Here is a 20,236-nt window from a genome sequence, read left to right on the forward strand (position 1 = left end):
AATGAAATCTTTATAAAGGATACGTGATGAAAGGAAATGAAAAACTCATGGCGGGAGATCTTTCTAGATCAGTGTCCTTTTACACCGGTCTTAAAAAGCATGATGGCATAAGATGCACCTGATGTATTAAGAGGCACTCTTGTAATAAAGTAGGCTTATTGCTTGGTGTGCGTGCGCAAAAAATTAAAGATTTACACTAGAATTTTTTTACATTTTTTGGCATATAAAATTTGTTGAAGCCATGACCCCTAATGCTCGGATCTGCCTATTTCTGTAAAACTAGATGAACCATTAACATACTTTTTGGGTAGTTACATAAATCTAATATAACATGTAACTGCTAAGCAGGTGATCCAAAGCCATCTAAATCCACCCTACAGTTCTAGCCACATTTCAGTTCTTAAAGGAGTTGCCAATTACTATCATGATAATGACTTATCCATAGGCTAGGCGTCACGACTCTTGTGTCCCGTGATCGGTGGCTCCTTCCCTGTCCCTAACAAAGAGGGCGACCCAGCTCATCCTAGTTCCCAGATTACTACTTATGGTGAAGACGCCAGGGCCACGTACCTTGCCTTAGCTCTTGAATCCGCCCTCAGTCTGTACCCTTTCCCCACCCAGGGAAGAGGGGAGTAGTAGTGTACCGTAATACACCAACCAGGCTAACAAGGTAATACGAACAGGGATAACGAAAAATGACAAACATACAAATATACTCACACATGTAACAGAGGGATGCTTCTGGGAGTGGAGGATGGGGTTAAACCAAAGTAGGAGAAGAAAGGGAATTATCACACACTCAAAACCTAGCAACAGTCACAGATAAATCCACCAAACGCCTTCTCCAATAATAACCACCAACAACCTCCAGCCATGCAGCATAAGCTCGCTCTGACAATGAGTGCTAGCCAGTGCCTACTTTATATAGGAGATAGGGGTGGCTAACAGTGCACAGCTGAGAGCCTTAGCTCCAGGAGCTCTCAACTGAGCAGATTAACCCCTGCACTGCCAAAAGAAATTTACACCGTCTAATATGAAGCTGAAGTGCTTCTAATCAGTGCAGCAATAGGAGAAAGCAGACTCTGTGGTCTTCTGGCTCCTCTTTGTCACGGTATCCCGGTGAGAGTAGGTCACCAATTTCAGGTCAGTGTGGGTCTGACACATGGCACAGCTACCTGATCATGTGTTACCAGCTCTGGCTGAGGCCCAATGTAAGCAGCGTGTAGAGCGGAACATCATAGATCCAAAAATTGTTTAGTGCCGCTCCCGGGTGCTACGGATCCATCCCTATTTATTTGAATGGTAATTCTGGTCAGATCTGTAACGGAGGCTTCAACACAGATGTAAGTAAATGTAGGATGTCTGCTAGAGTCTTAGTGTAAAATGCACATTGTATTTCTTCGTACTAGGAAGAAGCAATTAAATGCACTACTGCTAGAATCATTTCAGGAAATCAGGTTGGTATTGTAGTAACTGATACTGAGTGCTGTATTCTCAGTGCAGCCTGCCAGGCCTGCAGCTCCTAACCCAGGGAAACCTCTACTTGTCCAGCAGCTGCTGTGTAAGGGTGGAGGAGAGGCTCAGATCACTGGCAGGAGAACCATGGCTAGGATATTAATCGTTGGTGCAGGCCTGACAGGGAGCCTGTGCGCTTACCTGCTGAGGAGGGAACTGGCCAACAAACTGCAGCTTGTCATATGGGACAAAGCCAGGGGCGCAGGTAATGATCACTTTATACAAGGTGGTTTAAAGGGACAAAGTTCTTTATTACTAACTTCGTTAAATAATATGTGATAAAATGTGATCTCAGTCACTGATACTTGCAGAGGGCAGGCAGGGGCTTGCAGCTGCCTGTAGTGCACTATATGCCGCTGACACCCCCACACTAGCCACGCACCAGACCCCCATGTAGGAAGGTCCCCCTAGTATGCGCCTTATGTAGCCTCGGTGCCACATATCAGCTTTTACCACTCATTCATACAATGGACTTTTCTGACATTTAAAAACAATTTTAAAAGATCAGTGCTCTTTTTTAAAGTATAGTAATGTTATGTAACCGGCGTTTTTAGTAGTTTACCTTTGTGTTTTGTGTAAACCATATGATAAGTGATTTGTAAATAAAAGTATAATGTATTTAATAAAGCAAAACCTCAATGGGGGTTTCTGGGACTTTTCTTATTTTACCCTAAGGCTATGTGCACACGTTCAGGATTTCTTGCAGAAAATTCCTGAGAAAAACCTGACATTTCTGCAAGAATTCTGCATGCGTTTTTTTGCCGCATTTTTTATGTGTTTTTTTTCTGGACATTTCCCAATGCATTTTATAGTGGGAAATCTGCAAAAAAAAACACAAAATTAATGAACATGCTGCGTTTTTTACCACAATCATGTGCACAAAACATGCGGAATTCATTCTAAATGATGGGATTGCATGCTGTTTTTTTGTGGTTTTATAGCGTTTTTATCGCAAAGTCAGCAACGTGCGCTCACAGCCTAAGACTTCCAGGCAGGTGATTGTTAACTAGCTGCCTATTGTGCCCGTTATCGCCTCAGAGCAGTCTCGGACCGCTCCTGCCTACTATTCTGCTGCTTCTTTTGACCAGCAGAGAGCATTGTCTAAGAAGCTTTTGTCAGTGTAGCACTGACCGGTATAATGCATTGTAATGCTGGTGCACAACAGTGCATTATACCAGCGATCAGAGTTATAAAAGTGAAAGTCCCATAGAGGGAATAAGTAAAAAAAATTGTGTATTGTGTAGGATCGGTACTTCCAACAGGTGGCGCTATAGAGTTCAAGTCCTCTTTTTCTCTGGAGAGGCAATTTGCATATCATACTTCTCAGACTACAGCGATGAAAAAATAATTATTTTTTTCTATAAAATAGTTTTTGTGTAAAACCAGAAAAATATAAAAAAATATATATAAATGCGGTATCACTGGAATTGTACTAACCTAAAAGAATAAAGTTGCCTTATCGCTTTTACCATATGGTGCTCGGCATTAAAAAAAAAACCATAAACAATTCCTGAATTTTTGTTTTTTGTTCATTCTGCCTTTCAAAAATCGGAATAAAAAGCGATCAAAAAATTTTATGTGCCTGAAAATGGTACCAGTAAAAATGTCAACTCATCCGGCAAAATATAAGCCCTCACATGACTCTGTTGGAAGATATATAGAAAAATGATAGCTTCCAAAATATGGCGATATAAAAACTTTATTTTGCAAAAGAAAAGTGGGTTTTTTTAGTGTGTGACAGCAGCCATAAAAATAGATATAAATCTGGTATCATTGTAAAGGCACCGACACAAAGAATACAGTTGTTTAATCACTTATACTGCACAAGGAACGGCGTAAACAATAAGAACAATTCTTGACCTGCTGTTGATTTGTTCATTCTGCTTCTGAAAGATTGCATTAAGGCTCGGTGTACATTTATCCTGTGCTCTGCGCTGAGCGCTTGCACAGGGGTTTTCGTGTAAATCGCTGAAATATGTGATTCAGACAGAACCCCCGGCTGAAGATTTCCTATAATAAGGGAGGTGAAGAAACTGTGGACTTTGCCTGGTCTATGATCCGGTGGTATCCCTCTTTTTAAACCGAGCATAAAAGCACGGTCTGCCACAGTTTTATACACCTCTGAAAAGCCAAAGATCGTCAGACAGAGTAACTGCTGCCTCATTATAATGATTGGATTCCTTAGGGGTTGAAGCTGAATCAGATCATTTGGATATTTAGATAGAAACCCCCGATGTTCAGTGTAGAGCGTTGGATAAATCTGATCGCAAATATTATGTAGTTGTTCCCAATAAAAGCTTAAACTCAATCCACAAAAAAGCAAGTTCCCACTTAGGTCTGTTCTGTCAATGGAAATTTAGGGGTCTCTCACGTTACTGGTAGTACGAAGGAAAAGCGCTGAGGCTCCTCTCTCCCAAAAGAAATTTAGCAAATTCTGCACTCCCAATTCCAAATGTCCCCCTCACTTCTGATCCTCAGTGTGCCTAAACCACATTTAGCACCCACATTTTTGCCATTTCTATAGCATTGAGAGCCCACTTCATTTACGAGTGCATATGTCCAGTAGCAAAAACTGGGCACTACACTGCCAGATTTTCAATTTTCACCGTGCAACATCCACTGCTGCTTGTTTCTGGAAAACACCCATGGAGTCACCATACCTGTAGATAAGTTCATAGAAGGGTTTAATTTCCAAAATGGAGTCCCATGAGAGGGGATTCTGCACTTCTGGCACTTAAGGTATATGGAGTCCGCAAACTATTCTACGATAATTTGTTTTCTAAAAGACAAATAGTGCTCCTTCCCACTCGAGTCTTGCTGTGTAGCGAATCAGTACTGTGCAGCCACATATGGGGTATTGCCACGTTCAGCAGAAATTGTGTGACAAATTTTGGTGCCATTTTACCCATTTCCCCATGTGAAAATGTATAATTTGGGGCTAAAACAAAAAATTTTTTGTGTGGTTAAAAAAGTAATTATTTTTTGTTCACTGCCCAATGGTATAAAATTCAGTGACACCCTCTCCTGGGGATACCGCAACAGAGAGGGGTCAGAAGATCGCGGCGTATGGCTACACGTGCTCCTGCACTGGTTGGATCTGCTTTTCATTCCAGTTAGCTGTGCAGATTTCCTTTGCTCTGTTGTTGCAAGGTTAAGCTGTTCTGATTTTCTCCACTCCCCTCTGGTATAAATACTCCTCTCTTAGCTTGAGTCGTTGCCAGTGATAGCTTGCTATACCTTACAGATGGTTTGGAGCCGCGGAAAGATACGGTAAGCCGTTTTGGGATTGTCTCTGGAAATTGCTGTGTGAAGTTTGTCTGGTGTTTTCCTTCTCCTTATCTCTTTTTTTGGTTTGCCTCATCCTTAGTCTGGGTGAGCTGAGAGTGATTGCTGTTTTCTTAACCCTTGTCTGTTTCCCTTTTTATGTGTCTTTTAGAGGAGGAACAGGACTAGCCAGGGCCGTACTTGGGGCAAGACAGGAATTAGGAATGAAATTGCTGCACAACATGAAAGAACCCATCTAGGGATGACATGGAGCTCAGGGTTGCAGGGCAAGATTCAGTGATGTCCATTTAATCTTTCTCTAGTTTCCGTGCTCTGTGTGGCTCCTTGGTGGAGCATTACACACAATCATGGTGTCAATATGATCACTGCACCCTGAGATGACTTCATTGAGAGGTATAGTTTGCAAGATGTGGGTCACTTATGGGGGGGAATTTGCTGTTCTTGCACCTCAGGGCCTCTTCTAGTGGGTCATTGAACCCGCAAACCATAACAACAAAATCTGCACTATAATTGACATGCGTCTAGGTTTGAACCCTTGAGCCTATGCTTTGTGGTTGGCTTCTCAGTCCGCCAAGTAACAATAGATACACCTTTTCTCCTAGTGTTTAGTTTTTGTTATCCTTGCTTCAGTCTTTTTAGGGTAACAGGTGTTTTCACTTACTCATTTGTCTGCCCTATAACCTTTCGAGTGTGGCCTTTTATTCTTTCCCCCTACTGGTATTTCCTGTTGGTGATAGTCTCATTTGGATGTGTAGACACACTGTTGTAGTTTAAAGGGACACTGTCACCTGAATTTGGAGGGAACAATCTTCAGCCATGGAGGCGGGGTTTTTGGGTGTTTGATTCACCCTTTCCTTACCCGCTGGCTGCATGCTGGCTGCAATATTGGATTGAAGTTCATTCTCTGTCCTCCGTAGTACATGCCTGCACAAGGCAATCTTGCCTTGCGCAGGTGTGTACTATGGAGGACAGAGAATGAACTTCAATCCAATATTGCAGCCAGCATGCAGCCAGCGGGTAAGGAAAGGGTGAATCAAAAACCCCAAAACCCCGCATCCATGGCTGAAGATTGTTCCCTCCAAATTCAGGTGACAGTGTCCCTTTAAGCCAGTCAGTGGAAGACCAGCTAGGGTTTATCTCTTTGCTGTTTACGTTCTTTACTCTGCACCTTCTGTTTCTTCTTAAGAAGAAGGCAGCATATTTTTTAACTGTACGTACTTCTTTTTTTTTTGTATTTTCCCGAGTGAGTTGCTACACGATCATAACAATAATATGGTGCTCCTTCTCTTTTGAGCTTTCTACTGTAAAAAAACACTTAGGCTGGAGTCACACTCAGCGTAAGACAATACGGTCCGTATATTACGGCCGTAATACGCTGAAAAGTCCCCAAAATAGTGGTCCGTAGCTCCTCCGTACGCAGGGTGTTTCAGCGTTTTTTGTGCATGGCATCCTCCGTATGTAATCCGTATGGCATCCGTACTGCGTGTCTTTCTCGCAGGCTTGCAAAACCGACATACGGCTATTCAAGGGATCCATGTGTAAAAAAAAAAAAAAACATATATAGTGTCTACTGATATATATATATATATATATATATATATATATATATATATATATATATATATATATATATATATATATATATATATATATATTTTTTTTTTAATATATATATATATATATATAATCAGTAGACACATATATGTGTATATATATATTATTACTTCATACAGCGCTAGATAGCTTTAAAGCCGGTAATTCAATTGCCGACTTTTGCTATCTCCTTCCTAAACCTGACATGGTATGAGACATGGTTACATACAGTGAACCATCTCATATCCCCATTTTTTGCATATTCCACACTACTAATGTTAGTAGTGTGTATATGCAAAATTTGGCCATTCTAGCTATTAAATTAAAGGGTTAAATGGCGGAAAAAAATTTGCGTGGGCTCCCGCGCAATTTTTTCCGCCAGAGTAGTAAAGCCAGTGACTGAGGGCAGATATTAATAGCCTGGAGAGGGTCCACGGTTATTGGGCCCCCCCTGAAATCTGCCCCCAGCCACCCCAGAAAAGGCACATCTGGAAGATGCGCCTATTCTGGCACTTGGCCACTCTCTTCCCATTCCCGTGTAGCGGTGGGATATGGGGTAATGAAGGGTTAATGTCACCTTGCTTCCGTCGGTACGGATACACAAAGCGTCAGCGCGACATAGCGACGGAAGTGTTTGCTTTCAAATTTCCGTCTACGGTGCCGAGCAGGAAAGATTGTGAGAGTGATATTTCTTGCTGGGCATGCGCAGTGTGAAACACTGGATGCGACGCACGGAAAAACGTTCCCTTGAACATTTTTCCTAGACGACGGTCTGCCAAAACCAGACGCATCCAGTGGACGCCGCATGCAACGTATGGCCATATGTTGCAATGCGTCGCTAATGCAAGTCTATGGAGAAAAAAACGCATCCTGCGGGCAACTTTGAAGGATACATTTTTTCACCAAAACGACGCATTGCGACGTTGGCCAAATGACTGAAGTGTGAAAGAAGCCTTACTCACTAGTAGCCAAACCATATTGGTAACCAACAATAAGAATCAAATACACCATTTAATGTCTAACAACAAATCAGGAATGGCTTACCAGGATAGTGAAAACCAACTGGTGGTGACCCCCAATAGGATGTGGACCCCGACGTGCGTTTAGAACGCCGCTTTATCAAGGGGAGAAATTGTGTTACAAACTGTACCTTTTATTTTCTCCTATTATCCCTTTTGAAATTAAAGATTCGGGATCAAAACAACATTTTACATTTACTTAGCCTAATGTTATACAATTCTGTGAATCTCCTAAAGGTTAAAAATACTCACTAATCCCCTAGATGAATTCCAGAAGAGATGAGATTTCACTTGTAGGGGTTTCTGCATGTCGGGGTCTCTTCAAATGTGACATAGCATCCGCAATCTAATGAGGTCAAAATTGAGCTACAGAACTTAATTGGCGCTCCTTCCCTTCGGAGCCCTGCTGTGTGCCCAAACAGTAGTGTTCCACCACATATGGGGAATAATGTACTCAGGACAAATTGTTCAACACATTATACAGTCCATTTTGTTCATTACCCTTGCGAAAATGAGAAATTTGGTGCAAACCCAAGATTTTTGCTGGAAAAATGTTTTTTTTTTCATTTTCTCGGCTCAACGTTATAAAATTCTAAGAAGCACCTCTAGATTAAATATGCTCACCACGCCTCTAGATAAGTTACTTGAAGGGTGTATTTTTCACAATGGGGTCACTTGTGGAAGGTTTCTATTGTTTAGGCACATTGGGAGCTCTGCAAACACGACAAAGCGTTTGCTATGGATTGCAGACAATTTTGCATTCCAAAAGTCAAATGGCGCTTCTTCCCTTCCGAGCCCTGCTTTGCCCCCAAACAGTAGTTTACTACCACATCTGGGATATCGGCAGATATATTGCACAACAAATTATACTGTCCATTTTCTCCTGTTATCCTTGTGAAAATACAGAATTTGGGGCTAAATCAACATTCTTGTGGGAAAAAGTTACATTTAAATTTTTTCTTTCCACATTGCTTTAATTCCTGTGAAGCACCTGAAGGGTTAATAGATTTCTTGAATGTGGTTTTGAGCACTTTGAGGGGTGCAGTTTTTAAAATGATGTCACTTTGGGCATTTTCTGTCATATAGTCACTTCAAATGTGATATGGTCCCTAAAAAATAGCTTTTGTAAATTTTGTTGGAAAATTGCTGATCAACTTTTAGGCTGTGTGCACACGTTCAGGATTTTTCGCTATAACAACGCGATAAAACTGTGAAAAAAAATGCATACATTAAGTCTCCTATTATTAGACTGCAATCCGCAATTTTTGTGCACATGTTGCGTTTAATTCCGCTGCGGAATCGCATTCCGGAAAAAAATGCAGCATGTTCATTCTTTGTGCGGAATCGCAGGGATTCCGCACACATACAGTAGGAATGCATTGACCACCATGCGGGAAGTAAGCGGATCATGTGCGGTTGGTACCCAGGGTGGAGGAGAGGAGACTCTCCTCCAGGCCCTGGGAACCATATACCTGTAAAAAAAAAAAAGAATTAAACTAAAAAATTGTGATATTCTCACCTTCCGGCGGTCCCGGCAGCGATGCTCCCGTTCCCAGGGATGCTTTGCGGCAATGACCTGTGATGACGTAGCGGCCTCGCGAGACTGCTACTTCATCTGGGGTCATTGACGCTAGGCATTTTTGGGAACGGGAGCATCGCGAGGAGCGGGAAGGTGAGAATATCACGATTTTTTATTTTTTATGATTTTTAACATTAGATCTTTTTACTATTGATGCTACATAGGCAGCATCAATAATAAAAAGTTGGTCACACTTGTCAAACACTATGTTTGACAAGTGTGACCAACCTGTCAATCAGTTTTCCAAGCGATGCTACAGATCGCTTGTAAAACGCTAGTGTTTAGCAGGAAAACTCATGCCAATTCCGCATGCATTTTGCCCGTGGCACAGTTGCGGAATTGCTTCGGAAATTTCTGCGGCAATTTTGGATGTGTGCACATAGCCTTAAGCCTTCTACCTCCCTAACAAAAATAAATTCTGTTTTAAATATTATGTTTATGTAAAGTAGACGTGGTAAATGTCATTTCGTAATTATTTTGTGTGATGTAACTATATGGTTTAAGGGCCTAAAAATAAAATTTTTTAAAATTGCAAAAAAAAATTTTTTGTTGCCAATATTCCTATATTTGCTAAAATTCCTATATTTACACAAATAAATGCAAAAACTTTGTACTATATCTTATAAGAGAAATCTGCTTTCTTCTCCTCCAGAACTTTTCTTTTATTCTCAAAATTCTCAATTCACAGGTAAAATCTTTATTCAGTGAAAACAGATTTCTACATTACTGAGATAGGAGATGGCGGTTGCTACTGATAAGAGTCTATATAGATAGAAGGGGAAGAATGGAGAGCCTTAAGAGGAGGTCCTCCTACCTTTGAACCTGTACATGCACACAGAGTCTTATCAGCACCAACTGCCATTTCCTGTCTGAGTAATTTAAATTTTGATAATAAAAGATCAGTCCTCCAGGATATAAAAGCAGATTTCTCTGAGATATAAGTTTTTTTTTATTTTCACACTTGCTATTGTTTTTTTTTGTTTTTTTTTTAAATAAAAATTATAACGATGGTTACACTTTAAGTGTAAATATGCCTTGGGAATACGGTTTTGTGAAGAGAGTATCAGTTGACTATGACGATTATTAATGTTGCCCCTCCTGTATGTAAAATTTAGACTATTAATTTGTCTTGTATCAGTAAATATGTTTTCTGCATTCTACTCAAAAAAAAAATCCCATTTTTATTGCTGTTTAGGGGGGCGCATGTCCACCAGTCGCTCACCATCCAATCCAAACTGTATTGTTGATTTGGGAGCCCAGTATATCACAGTCACCCCGGATTATGCCCAGAAGCACAAAAAGTAAGACAAGTCATCGTTAACCTTAGTGATATTTTCACATTTTTGCCCTTTTGTGCCATTATTCTCACTTAAAAAAAAAAAAAAAAAACTTAGCAAAAGGGGGTATGCTGAGTTGATCATCTAATTGCAGAATATTGTCTTTTGTGGCTCTTTATCCAAAAAAATACATTTTCTTACTTTTTCAGCTTTTATGATGAACTAGTGGCTAAAGGCATCTGTAAACCACTAAGTGCGACAGTAGAAGGAATGGTGATGAAGGAAGGCTCTTATAACCTCGTTACACCTCAGGGAGTCTCTTCAATCGTTAAGCACTACCTCAGCCAGTCAGGTATTAAACTACATTTTTATTATCTAAATAATATTACACAGATGAGCTTTCTTTGTAAATATTAATAAAATTCAACATACAATACGTTATATGGTACTGAAGGCATAAAAACTATATTTAAAGGAAATCTGTTAGCAGAATTTTACCCTCCCGCCCAAAACTATTTCTATGCTCCTATAGCTCATTTAAAGACAAGTACAGCAAAAATTTCACATGGCCAGTCGTTCCTTCATTATTGGGACATCAGCATTTGAATTGATATGCAATTGAGACCAAAAAGCTATAGTAGATCTGAAGCCTCTGTCACTCCAGCTCTATTCCTACTGCCGCCTCCTCCTGGTTTACTGACGGCCTCTGTACTGTGTAATTTCATGCAATGGAGCTGCATAGGAATGGAGTTGTATATGAAAGCACTTGAAGAAAATGCATGAAAAACGTGACCTAAATCCGCAAGCATTTTCCTTGACAAGGGAGTGCGGATTTGAAGCAGAAAAAATGCTATTCAGAAGTTCCCCTTGATGTATTAATTCACTCACTGAGACAAATGTAGACCAAAAGTGAAAATTGGATTTTTTTTGCTTGTAATTACTCTATAAGCTTAGAAATTGATGAAATAACAAACTACTTACACTTATCCTCTCCTATCAAGCGATGCAGCGCTGCCACTGCTCCAGGTCTTTTTTCATTGACTGCAGAGGTGACTAAAGCACTCATAACCACTGCAGCCAATCAGTGGACTCGGCATCTGTGCCAATATAAAATGCATAAGCCACAGAGCTCATTGATTGACTGCAGCCCTTCTGATGTGATGCCACTGCTGTAGCTCATTAAAAAAGATAGGCGCATTAGCTGGTGAGGCATCACTAGACCTGGAGGGGGTGAAAATAAGCTCAGTTTGTTATTTTATCTGTCTTCGAAACTCTGGAGTCATGAAAGTAATACAAGACAAAGCTCCTTACTGGTGGTGAGTAGAGATGAGCAAATTTACTCATGTTCCCTCTTATACGGCACTGCAGCTGCATGTGTCGTGGCTGTGTGCCTGTCACGACACATGCATGGAGAGTCCAACAAACAGGCAGTCCATGCATGTGTCATGACTGTGACACAGCCGCGACTCATGCAGCTGCGGCACCAATCAGCTGATCGGCCGGAGCGATCCAAGAAGCCAGGTTCCCTCTGCAGCTTATTCGGCAAGCGCTATAGCTTGCCAAAGAAGAGGGAACCCGAGCAAATTTGCTCATCTCTAGTGGTGAGTGTTTTCAACATACTGTACAAGGATTAAGCTTTATTATGTGCAACCACAAAATACTTTTATTAAGTTTTGAAATGCCCTATTGTGTAAAGTGAATGTGATCTCCCTTTCAAAACCCAGAACTATTAGAATGCAGGGCAGCAATGAAAATTGCCTCTCAATTTAGATGTCTGGCTGCTGCAGTGCAGTACAGCGCAATCTCCACCAGGGGGCGCTTGAGAGGAAAGTGAGACTGCACACACAGGACAGCAGAACAGATGCCACCAAGTGGCGAGAGAGTGGTCAGACAAGCCAAGTCAAAAGCACGAGATAGCATGACAGTATAATAGGATTAGACAGACGGATAGTCAGAACGTAGCCAGAGATCAGTAAACCAGAATGGGTAATATACAGTACAATAGGGACAAAAAGCAACAAAGTAAATAACCAAGCCAGGAGATCAGAACCGGAGAATCAAGCAGACAAACAGACAGAGAAACACTGGGAAAAGGGCAGACAGAGGGAGTTAACAGACACTGGACAAGTCAGGGTTCACAGCAGGGCAAATCAAGAGCTACCAGCAGGGTCAGGTTACCACGCCAAAGGCAGAACTATAGCTGACACTGCCAGCAAGATTCATGGGAGATAAATAGCAAACCTGAACCCAGAATGAGGCAGAGCAAAGTTAACCCTTGACATGATCCGTCCAGAAAAAAAGAGCAGACACTAATAAACCCTGGAACGGATCATGACATTAGAGTTCCCAATTTGTCCTCTTGTTATACAGTCTATTTAGAATTATGCAAAGCATCACATTTTTGTAGTGGCGCTGCAAGCTTCCCCTACAAATAGCATCTGATCACTGGAGATAGCAGCAGGATACCCTGTAATCACTTTATTGTCAAAGAACACTTTTACCAAAAAAGGCTGCCACTTTAAGGGTTCTCTAAGAATGCCTTAAAATGGCTCTTGCCATATAATTCAAATGGCAGGCTATCCTTGTCATGTGTCAAGACATGCTGCAGTATAAAGGCACAGTCACCGAGACCTGTGTCCCTAGTAACAGAGGAGCTGTATCGTAAGCACACATATTAGAGAGCTGCCGAACAAGGACTATGACTGAAGAAGACCTAAATCTTCTCACTAACTGAACACACAGGGTTTTTTCTTCTCCAGCCTCTGTCCACTGTGCACAGCCAGCCAATGAGATAGTTTATATCTTCCTGTCTTATAGAATTTCTCTGGCACGTCATCGATATGTGTGCTTATGATGCAGCTCCTCTGTCAGTTAAGACACAGGTCTCCGGAGCTGTGTTTCTTTACACAGTAAGCCGTCCTAACACATGTCTATGACGTGCTGCATTTTGAATTATGTAGGAAAGGCCATTTTATTAGATTCTTGGAGAACCACTTTAAGCAATCTTTCTTCTGCTCTAAACAGGTGCTGATGTTTATTATGAACGGCATGTAACACAAATAAACCTTCGTGAGGGAAAATGGGAAGTTTTCAGAAAGTCTGGGTCCCCAGAAAACTTTGATATTGTGGTTCTCACAATGCCAGTCCCACAGATTCTGCAGCTGCAAGGTGATATTTCCAAATGTAAGTTGCATTTTATTTTTCAGCATATTAAATAGATATATTTCAGTAATATAATGTTCAAGATACATTCATAGTAGAAAAATTGCTCTAAATTTATAGCGTCGTGGTAATTTGATGACTTACTGCTTGTTGTCAAGACTAATCTGTCTATAGTTTCAGATAAGCAGGATAGATTACATGATGTGTAGATGTATCCTTACAATCTGCTCTGCTTGCCAGCTCTCATAAATACTGTGTAAAAACCTCCTTGCTGCACAGATCACAGTAATATGCTAATGGAATTTGTGTCAGTATCTACCTTTCCTCAGTAATTCACATGCCTGATAATTCATCATATCACATCCGCACCTCTCCCCTGCTCTCCTTTCCTAATGCTTTTTGCAATGTATGCCAGATGATTCTCCATTAGTGATGAGCGAGTATGATCGTTACTCGAGTTTCTCAGAGCATGCTCGGGTGGTCTCCAAGTATTTCAGCATGCTCGGAGATTTCGTTTGTCGACGCAGCTGCATGATTTGCGGCTGCTAGACAGGTTGAATACATGTGTGGGTTGCTTAACAAACAGGTAATCCCTGCATGTGTTCAGGTTGTCTAGCAGCCGCAAATCATGCAGCTGCGTCGACATAAACTAAATCTCCGAGCACACTGAAATACTCGGAGACCACCCGAGCATGCTCGGAGAAACTCTAGTAACGAGCATACTCACTCATCACTACTGTCCATTGTATTACATAGTAACATAGTAACATAGTAACATAGTTAGTAAGGCCGAAAAAAGACATTTGTCCATCCAGTTCAGCCTATATTCCGTCATAATAAATCCCCAGATCTACGTCCTTTTACAGAACCTAATAATTGTATGATACAATATTGTTCTGCTCCAGGAAGACATCCAGGCCTCTCTTGAACCCCTCGACTGAGTTCGCCATCACCACCTCCTCAGGCAAGCAATTCCAGATTCTCACTGCCCTAACAGTAAAGAATCCTCTTCTGTGTTGGTGGAAAAACCTTCTCTCCTCCAGACGCAAAGAATGCCCCCTTGTGCCCGTCACCTTCCTTGGTATAAACAGATCCTCAGCGAGATATTTGTATTGTCCCCTTATATACTTATACATGGTTATTAGATCGCCCCTCAGTCGTCTTTTTTCTAGACTAAATAATCCTAATTTCGCTAATCTATCTGGGTATTGTAGTTCTCCCATCCCCTTTATTAATTTTGTTGCCCTCCTTTGTACTCTCTCTAGTTCCATTATATCCTTCCTGAGCACCGGTGCCCAAAACTGGACACAGTACTCCATGTGCGGTCTAACTAGGGATTTGTACAGAGGCAGTATAATGCTCTCATCATGTGTATCCAGACCTCTTTTAATGCACCCCATGATCCTGTTTGCCTTGGCAGCTGCTGCCTGGCACTGGCTGCTCCAGGTAAGTTTATCATTAACTAGGATCCCCAAGTCCTTCTCCCTGTCAGATTTACCCAGTGGTTTCCCGTTCAGTGTGTAATGGTGATATTGATTCCTTCTTCCCATGTGTATAACCTTACATTTATCATTGTTAAACCTCATCTGCCACCTTTCAGCCCAAGTTTCCAACTTATCCAGATCCATCTGTAGCAGAATACTATCTTCTCTTGTATTAACTGCTTTACATAGTTTTGTATCATCTGCAAATATCGATATTTTACTGTGTAAACCTTCTACCAGATCATTAATGAATATGTTGAAGAGAACAGGTCCCAATACTGACCCCTGCGGTACCCCACTGGTCACAGCGACCCAGTTAGAGACTATACCATTTATAACCACCCTCTGCTTTCTATCACTAAGCCAGTTACTAACCCATTTACACACATTTTCCCCCAGACCAAGCATTCTCATTTTGTGTACCAACCTCTTGTGCGGCACGGTATCAAACGCTTTGGAAAAATCGAGATATACCACGTCCAATGACTCACCGTGGTCCAGCCTATAGCTTACCTCTTCATAAAAATTGATTAGATTGGTTTGACAGGAGCGATTTCTCATAAACCCATGCTGATATGGAGTTAAACAGTTATTCTCATTGAGATAATCCAGAATAACATCCCTCAGAAACCCTTCAAATATTTTACCAACAATAGAGGTTAGACTTACTGGCCTATAATTTCCAGGTTCACTTTTAGAGCCCTTTTTGAATATTGGCACCACATTTGCTATGCGCCAGTCCTGCGGAACAGACCCTGTCGCTATAGAGTCCCTAAAAATAAGAAATAATGGTTTATCTATTACATTACTTAGTTCCCTTAGTACTCGTGGGTGTATGCCATCCGGACCCGGAGATTTATCTATTTTAATCTTATTTAGCCGGTTTCGCACCTCTTCTTGGGTTAGATTGGTGACCCTTAATATAGGGTTTTCATTGTTTCTTGGGATTTCACCTAGTATTTCATTTTCCACCGTGAATACCGTGGAGAAGAAGGTGTTTAATATGTTAGCTTTTTCCTCGTCATCTACAACCATTCTTTCCTCACTATTTTTTAAGGGGCCTACATTTTCAGTTTTTATTCTTTTACTATTGATATAGTTGAAGAACAGTTTGGGATTAGTTTTACTCTCCTTAGCAATGTGCTTCTCTGTTTCCTTTTTGGCAGCTTTAATTAGTTTTTTAGATAAAGTATTTTTCTCCCTATAGTTTTTTAGAGCTTCAATGGTGCCATCCTGCTTTAGTAGTGCAAATGCTTTCTTTTTACTGTTAATTGCCTGTCTTACTTCTTTGTTTAGCCACATTGGGTTTTTCCTATTTCTAGTCCTTTTATTCCCACAAGGTATAAACCGCTTACACTGCCTATTTAGGATGTTCTTAAACATTTCCCATTTATTATCTGTATTCTCATTTCTGAGGATATTGTCCCAGTCTACCAGATTAAGGGCATCTCTAAGCTGTTCAAACTTTGCCTTCCTAAAGTTCAATGTTTTTGTGACTCCCTGACAAGTCCCCCTAGTGAAAGACAGGTGAAACTGCACAATATTGTGGTCGCTATTTCCTAAATGCCCAACCACCTGCAGATTTGTTATTCTGTCAGGTCTATTAGATAGTATTAGGTCTAAAAGTGCTGCTCCTCTGGTTGGATTCTGCACCAATTGTGAAAGATAATTTTTCTTGGTTATTAGCAGAAACCTGTTGCCTTTATGGGTTTCACAGGTTTCTGTTTCCCAGTTAATATCCGGGTAGTTAAAGTCCCCCATAACCAGGACCTCATTATGGGTTGCAGCTTCATCTATCTGCTTTAGAAGTAGACTTTCCATGCTTTCTGTTATATTTGGGGGTTTGTAACAGACCCCAATGAGAATTTTGTTACCATTTTTCCCTCCATGAATTTCAACCCATATGGACTCGACATCTTCATTCCCTTCGCTAATATCCTCCCTTAAAGTGGACTTTAGACAAGACTTTACATAGAGACAAACCCCTCCTCCTCTCCGATTTTTACGATCCTTTCTAAACAGACTGTAACCCTGTAAGTTAACTGCCCAGTCATAGCTTTCATCTAACCATGTCTCGGTTATTCCCACTATGTCAAAGTTACCTGTAGATATTTCTGCTTCTAGTTCTTCCATCTTGTTTGTCAGGCTTCTGGCGTTTGCGAGCATGCAGTTTAGAGGATTTTGTTTTGTTCCAATCTCCTCACTGTGGATTGTTTTAGAAATGTTCTTACCTCCCTTCTGAGTATGTTTTCCTGGGTCGTCTTTGTACGAGTCTAATGTTTTTCTTCCCGTCCCCTCTTCTTCTAGTTTAACGCCCTCCTGATGAGTGTAGCGAGTCTTCTGGCGAATGTGTGTTTCCCAGGTTTGTTGAGGTGTAGTCCGTCTCTGGCGAGGAGTCCATCATACCAGTAATTCACACCGTGGTCCAGGAATCCAAATCCTTGTTGTCTGCACCATCGTCTTAGCCAGTTGTTTGCATCAAGGATCCTGTTCCATCTCCTGGTGCCATGCCCATCTACTGGAAGGATAGAAGAAAAAACTACCTGTGCATCCAGTTCCTTTACTTTCTTCCCCAACTCTTCAAAGTCCTTGCAGATTGTCGGTAGGTCCTTCCTTGCCGTGTCATTGGTGCCAACATGTATCAGAAGAAATGGGTGGACGTCCTTGGAGCTGAAGAGCTTTGGTATCCTATCGGTCACATCCTTGATCATCGCACCTGGAAGGCAGCATACTTCTCTTGCAGTTATGTCCGGTCTGCAGATGGCTGCTTCTGTGCCTCTCAGTAGTGAGTCTCCCACCACCACCACTCTTCGTTGCTTCTTGGCTGTACTTTTTGCTGTCACTTGTTGCTGTGTGCCCTTTTCTTTTTTGCATGCTGGTATTGCTTCATTCTTAGGTGTGCCATCTTCATCCTCTACAAAGATTTGATATCGGTTCTTCAGTTGTGTGGTTGGTGATTTCTCCATGGTCTTCTTGCTTCTTTTGGTCACATGCTTCCACTCATCTGCTTTTGGAGGTTCTCTGACACTTTTTGCACCTTCTGTGACCAGTAGAGATGCTTCTGTTCTGTCTAGAAAGTCTTCATTCTCTTTGATGAGTTTCAAAGTTGCAATTCTTTCTTCCAGACCCCGCACCTTTTCTTCTAAAAGGGCCACTAGTCTACACTTCTGACAGGTGAAATTGGATTCTTCTTCTGGTCGATCTGTGAACATGTAGCACATGCTGCAGCTCACCATGTAGGTTGTCACATCTGCCATGTTGCTCCTAGATCCTGCTGACTTGCTGTGTGTTTTCCTTCTTGTGTAATCTACTCAGCCAAGCTCTCTTGCAATAATGTCCTACAGGCAAAAATTACGGCGCGCGGTTTGGTGATGCTTTCGAAGCAGCTGGTCCCGGCTGTACCCAACGATCTTCTAGCTTAGGGAGACTTCGCTTCTCCCAGAAGGCACCTGGAATATGCAAATTAGCCTCCTGAAGCTTGAATCCCTGGTTTGGTGATGCTTTCGAAGCAGCTGGTCCCGGCTGTACCCAACGATCTTCTAGCTTAGGGAGACTTCGCTTCTCCCAGAAGGCACCTGGAATATGCAAATTAGCCTCCTGAAGCTTGAATCCCTGGTTTGGTGATGCTTTCGAAGCAGCTGGTCCCGGCTGTACCCAACGATCTTCTAGCTTAGGGAGACTTCGCTTCTCCCAGAAGGCACCTGGAATATGCAAATTAGCCTCCTGAAGCTTGAATCCCTGGTTTGGTGATGCTTTCGAAGCAGCTGGTCCCGGCTGTACCCAACGATCTTCTAGCTTAGGGAGACTTCGCTTCTCCCAGAAGGCACCTGGAATATGCAAATTAGCCTCCTGAAGCTTGAATCACTGGTGCTCTCTTATTTCTTCTAGCACGTCAGCACTTCTTTTCTACTCTTCGTTCCCCTTAGGCCTGTTTGCAATAGCTAACTCTTTTGCTATGTACTTTCCATTTGCCTTTCATAGCACATTATCAGTGTAAATTTGAGCAGCACTTTGTGACAACTAATTGAAGGAAGGTTAGAGCACATATTGCTGGCAATCTCAACCTTCTCTTTACATGCCCCCTGCTTTTTAGAGAACTGAAAGTAGTGCCACTGTGGATGAGCTGTAACATAACTCATGTAGGATTATGCCCTTTTTATAATTCCAGTAAAATGACAGGTGAATTCAAAGCACTGTTAGGATATGAGTAAAAGCACTAGTACAGTACTCCCCCAAAAAACTAAACAAAAAACGCACATTTACTCTTGTGTGGCTCTTGTTACTGTTTTTCCGCAATTGCATTAGTTTTCAATATAAGAGGAATTGTGTCTTTGTAATTCTGTGAGTGTAAACATCGCAAAACCACCACAAAAAAGGGCATGTAAATCAATGGATTTTTTGTGTAGCATTCTGTTATATCATTACTGCTGCATATAAATATACCCAAGCAGTGTAATTCTAGAAATTCATTGCAATAACTTAATAAAAGGGGTCGGCTCGCTATACTAGCTAGTGATATGGATGGCAGAGCTCCATTTATTGTCTATGGGAGATATTATGATGGCCAAGTACAAAAGTTGGCATCTCTTTTTGTTCCGTATACGGTACGATGAATGGATCATAGGTGTACATCTGTTACTATAGCTTTAAGTGGCAGGCTCCAGAGCCTCAATCTTGGGGTCAGTTGGGGTCCCAACATTCGACATTCCCCAGCGATTAGAAACGTATTGCTTATTCTGTGGATAGGTGATGTGTTATGGTGGACAAACCTCTTCAGTTAGTGTAGCCCAGTGTTACATTCCAGATTCTGTATCCATGAGAGTGGAAAGCTCATTGACTAAATTACTACACTATGCTTGCTCTGGTGACGTGCTCTCTGACAAGAGTTTTGGGTCCCAGTCTGTAAAAATAACATTTCAAAAACCTGACCTGCACATCCAAACATAGACTAAGTGTGAACAGGTGCTGAACCTAGAGTCGCCAACTCGTATATAGTTAAATAAAAAAGGCAGCACACTGCAGTGCTAGAACATACAAACTTGAAATACGAAATTTGAACTGCATTACTGCACTAGAAATATGAAAAATGAGAGCGTTTAGCGCATAAAAATGGCCAATTTTATGTGTACCTGGTAGCCACTTTACGGCATCTCTCTTATACCAGGTCCTACACTTGCCTTACCTCGCTGAGAATAAACGTCTCCATCTGGATGGGTACATGTGAAACCTCTTCCTAGACTAAAATTCTCTCTCTCTACGGAGGGGTATTGGACCTGCTGTAATTAAAACACCTGTGGCTAGAAGGCGGAGTGCACGATCAGA

General features: G+C 41.5%; 1 protein-coding gene across 2 annotated transcripts in view; it reads left to right on the top strand.

The window, feature by feature from the left end:
• The first annotated feature begins 1,556 nt into the window (after window positions 1-1,556).
• RNLS (renalase, FAD dependent amine oxidase) overlaps window positions 1,557-20,236 on the top strand; it is a 181,862-nt gene continuing 163,182 nt past the window's right edge. Inside the window, exons 1-4 of one of the 2 annotated variants that reach the window (XM_069753518.1) lie at window positions 1,560-1,720; window positions 10,187-10,292; window positions 10,478-10,620; window positions 13,293-13,451. In XM_069753518.1, the coding sequence (XP_069609619.1) occupies window positions 1,603-1,720; window positions 10,187-10,292; window positions 10,478-10,620; window positions 13,293-13,451 (526 nt within the window). In that variant the 5' untranslated portion in view covers window positions 1,560-1,602. Of the gene's footprint in view, window positions 1,721-10,186; window positions 10,293-10,477; window positions 10,621-13,292; window positions 13,452-20,236 lie in introns of both variants that reach the window. The other variant, XM_069753519.1, reaches the window with a different exon arrangement.

This window comes from Ranitomeya imitator, chromosome 2 (assembly GCF_032444005.1).
Source record: "Ranitomeya imitator isolate aRanImi1 chromosome 2, aRanImi1.pri, whole genome shotgun sequence".
NCBI classification, from domain to species: domain Eukaryota; kingdom Metazoa; phylum Chordata; class Amphibia; order Anura; family Dendrobatidae; genus Ranitomeya; species Ranitomeya imitator.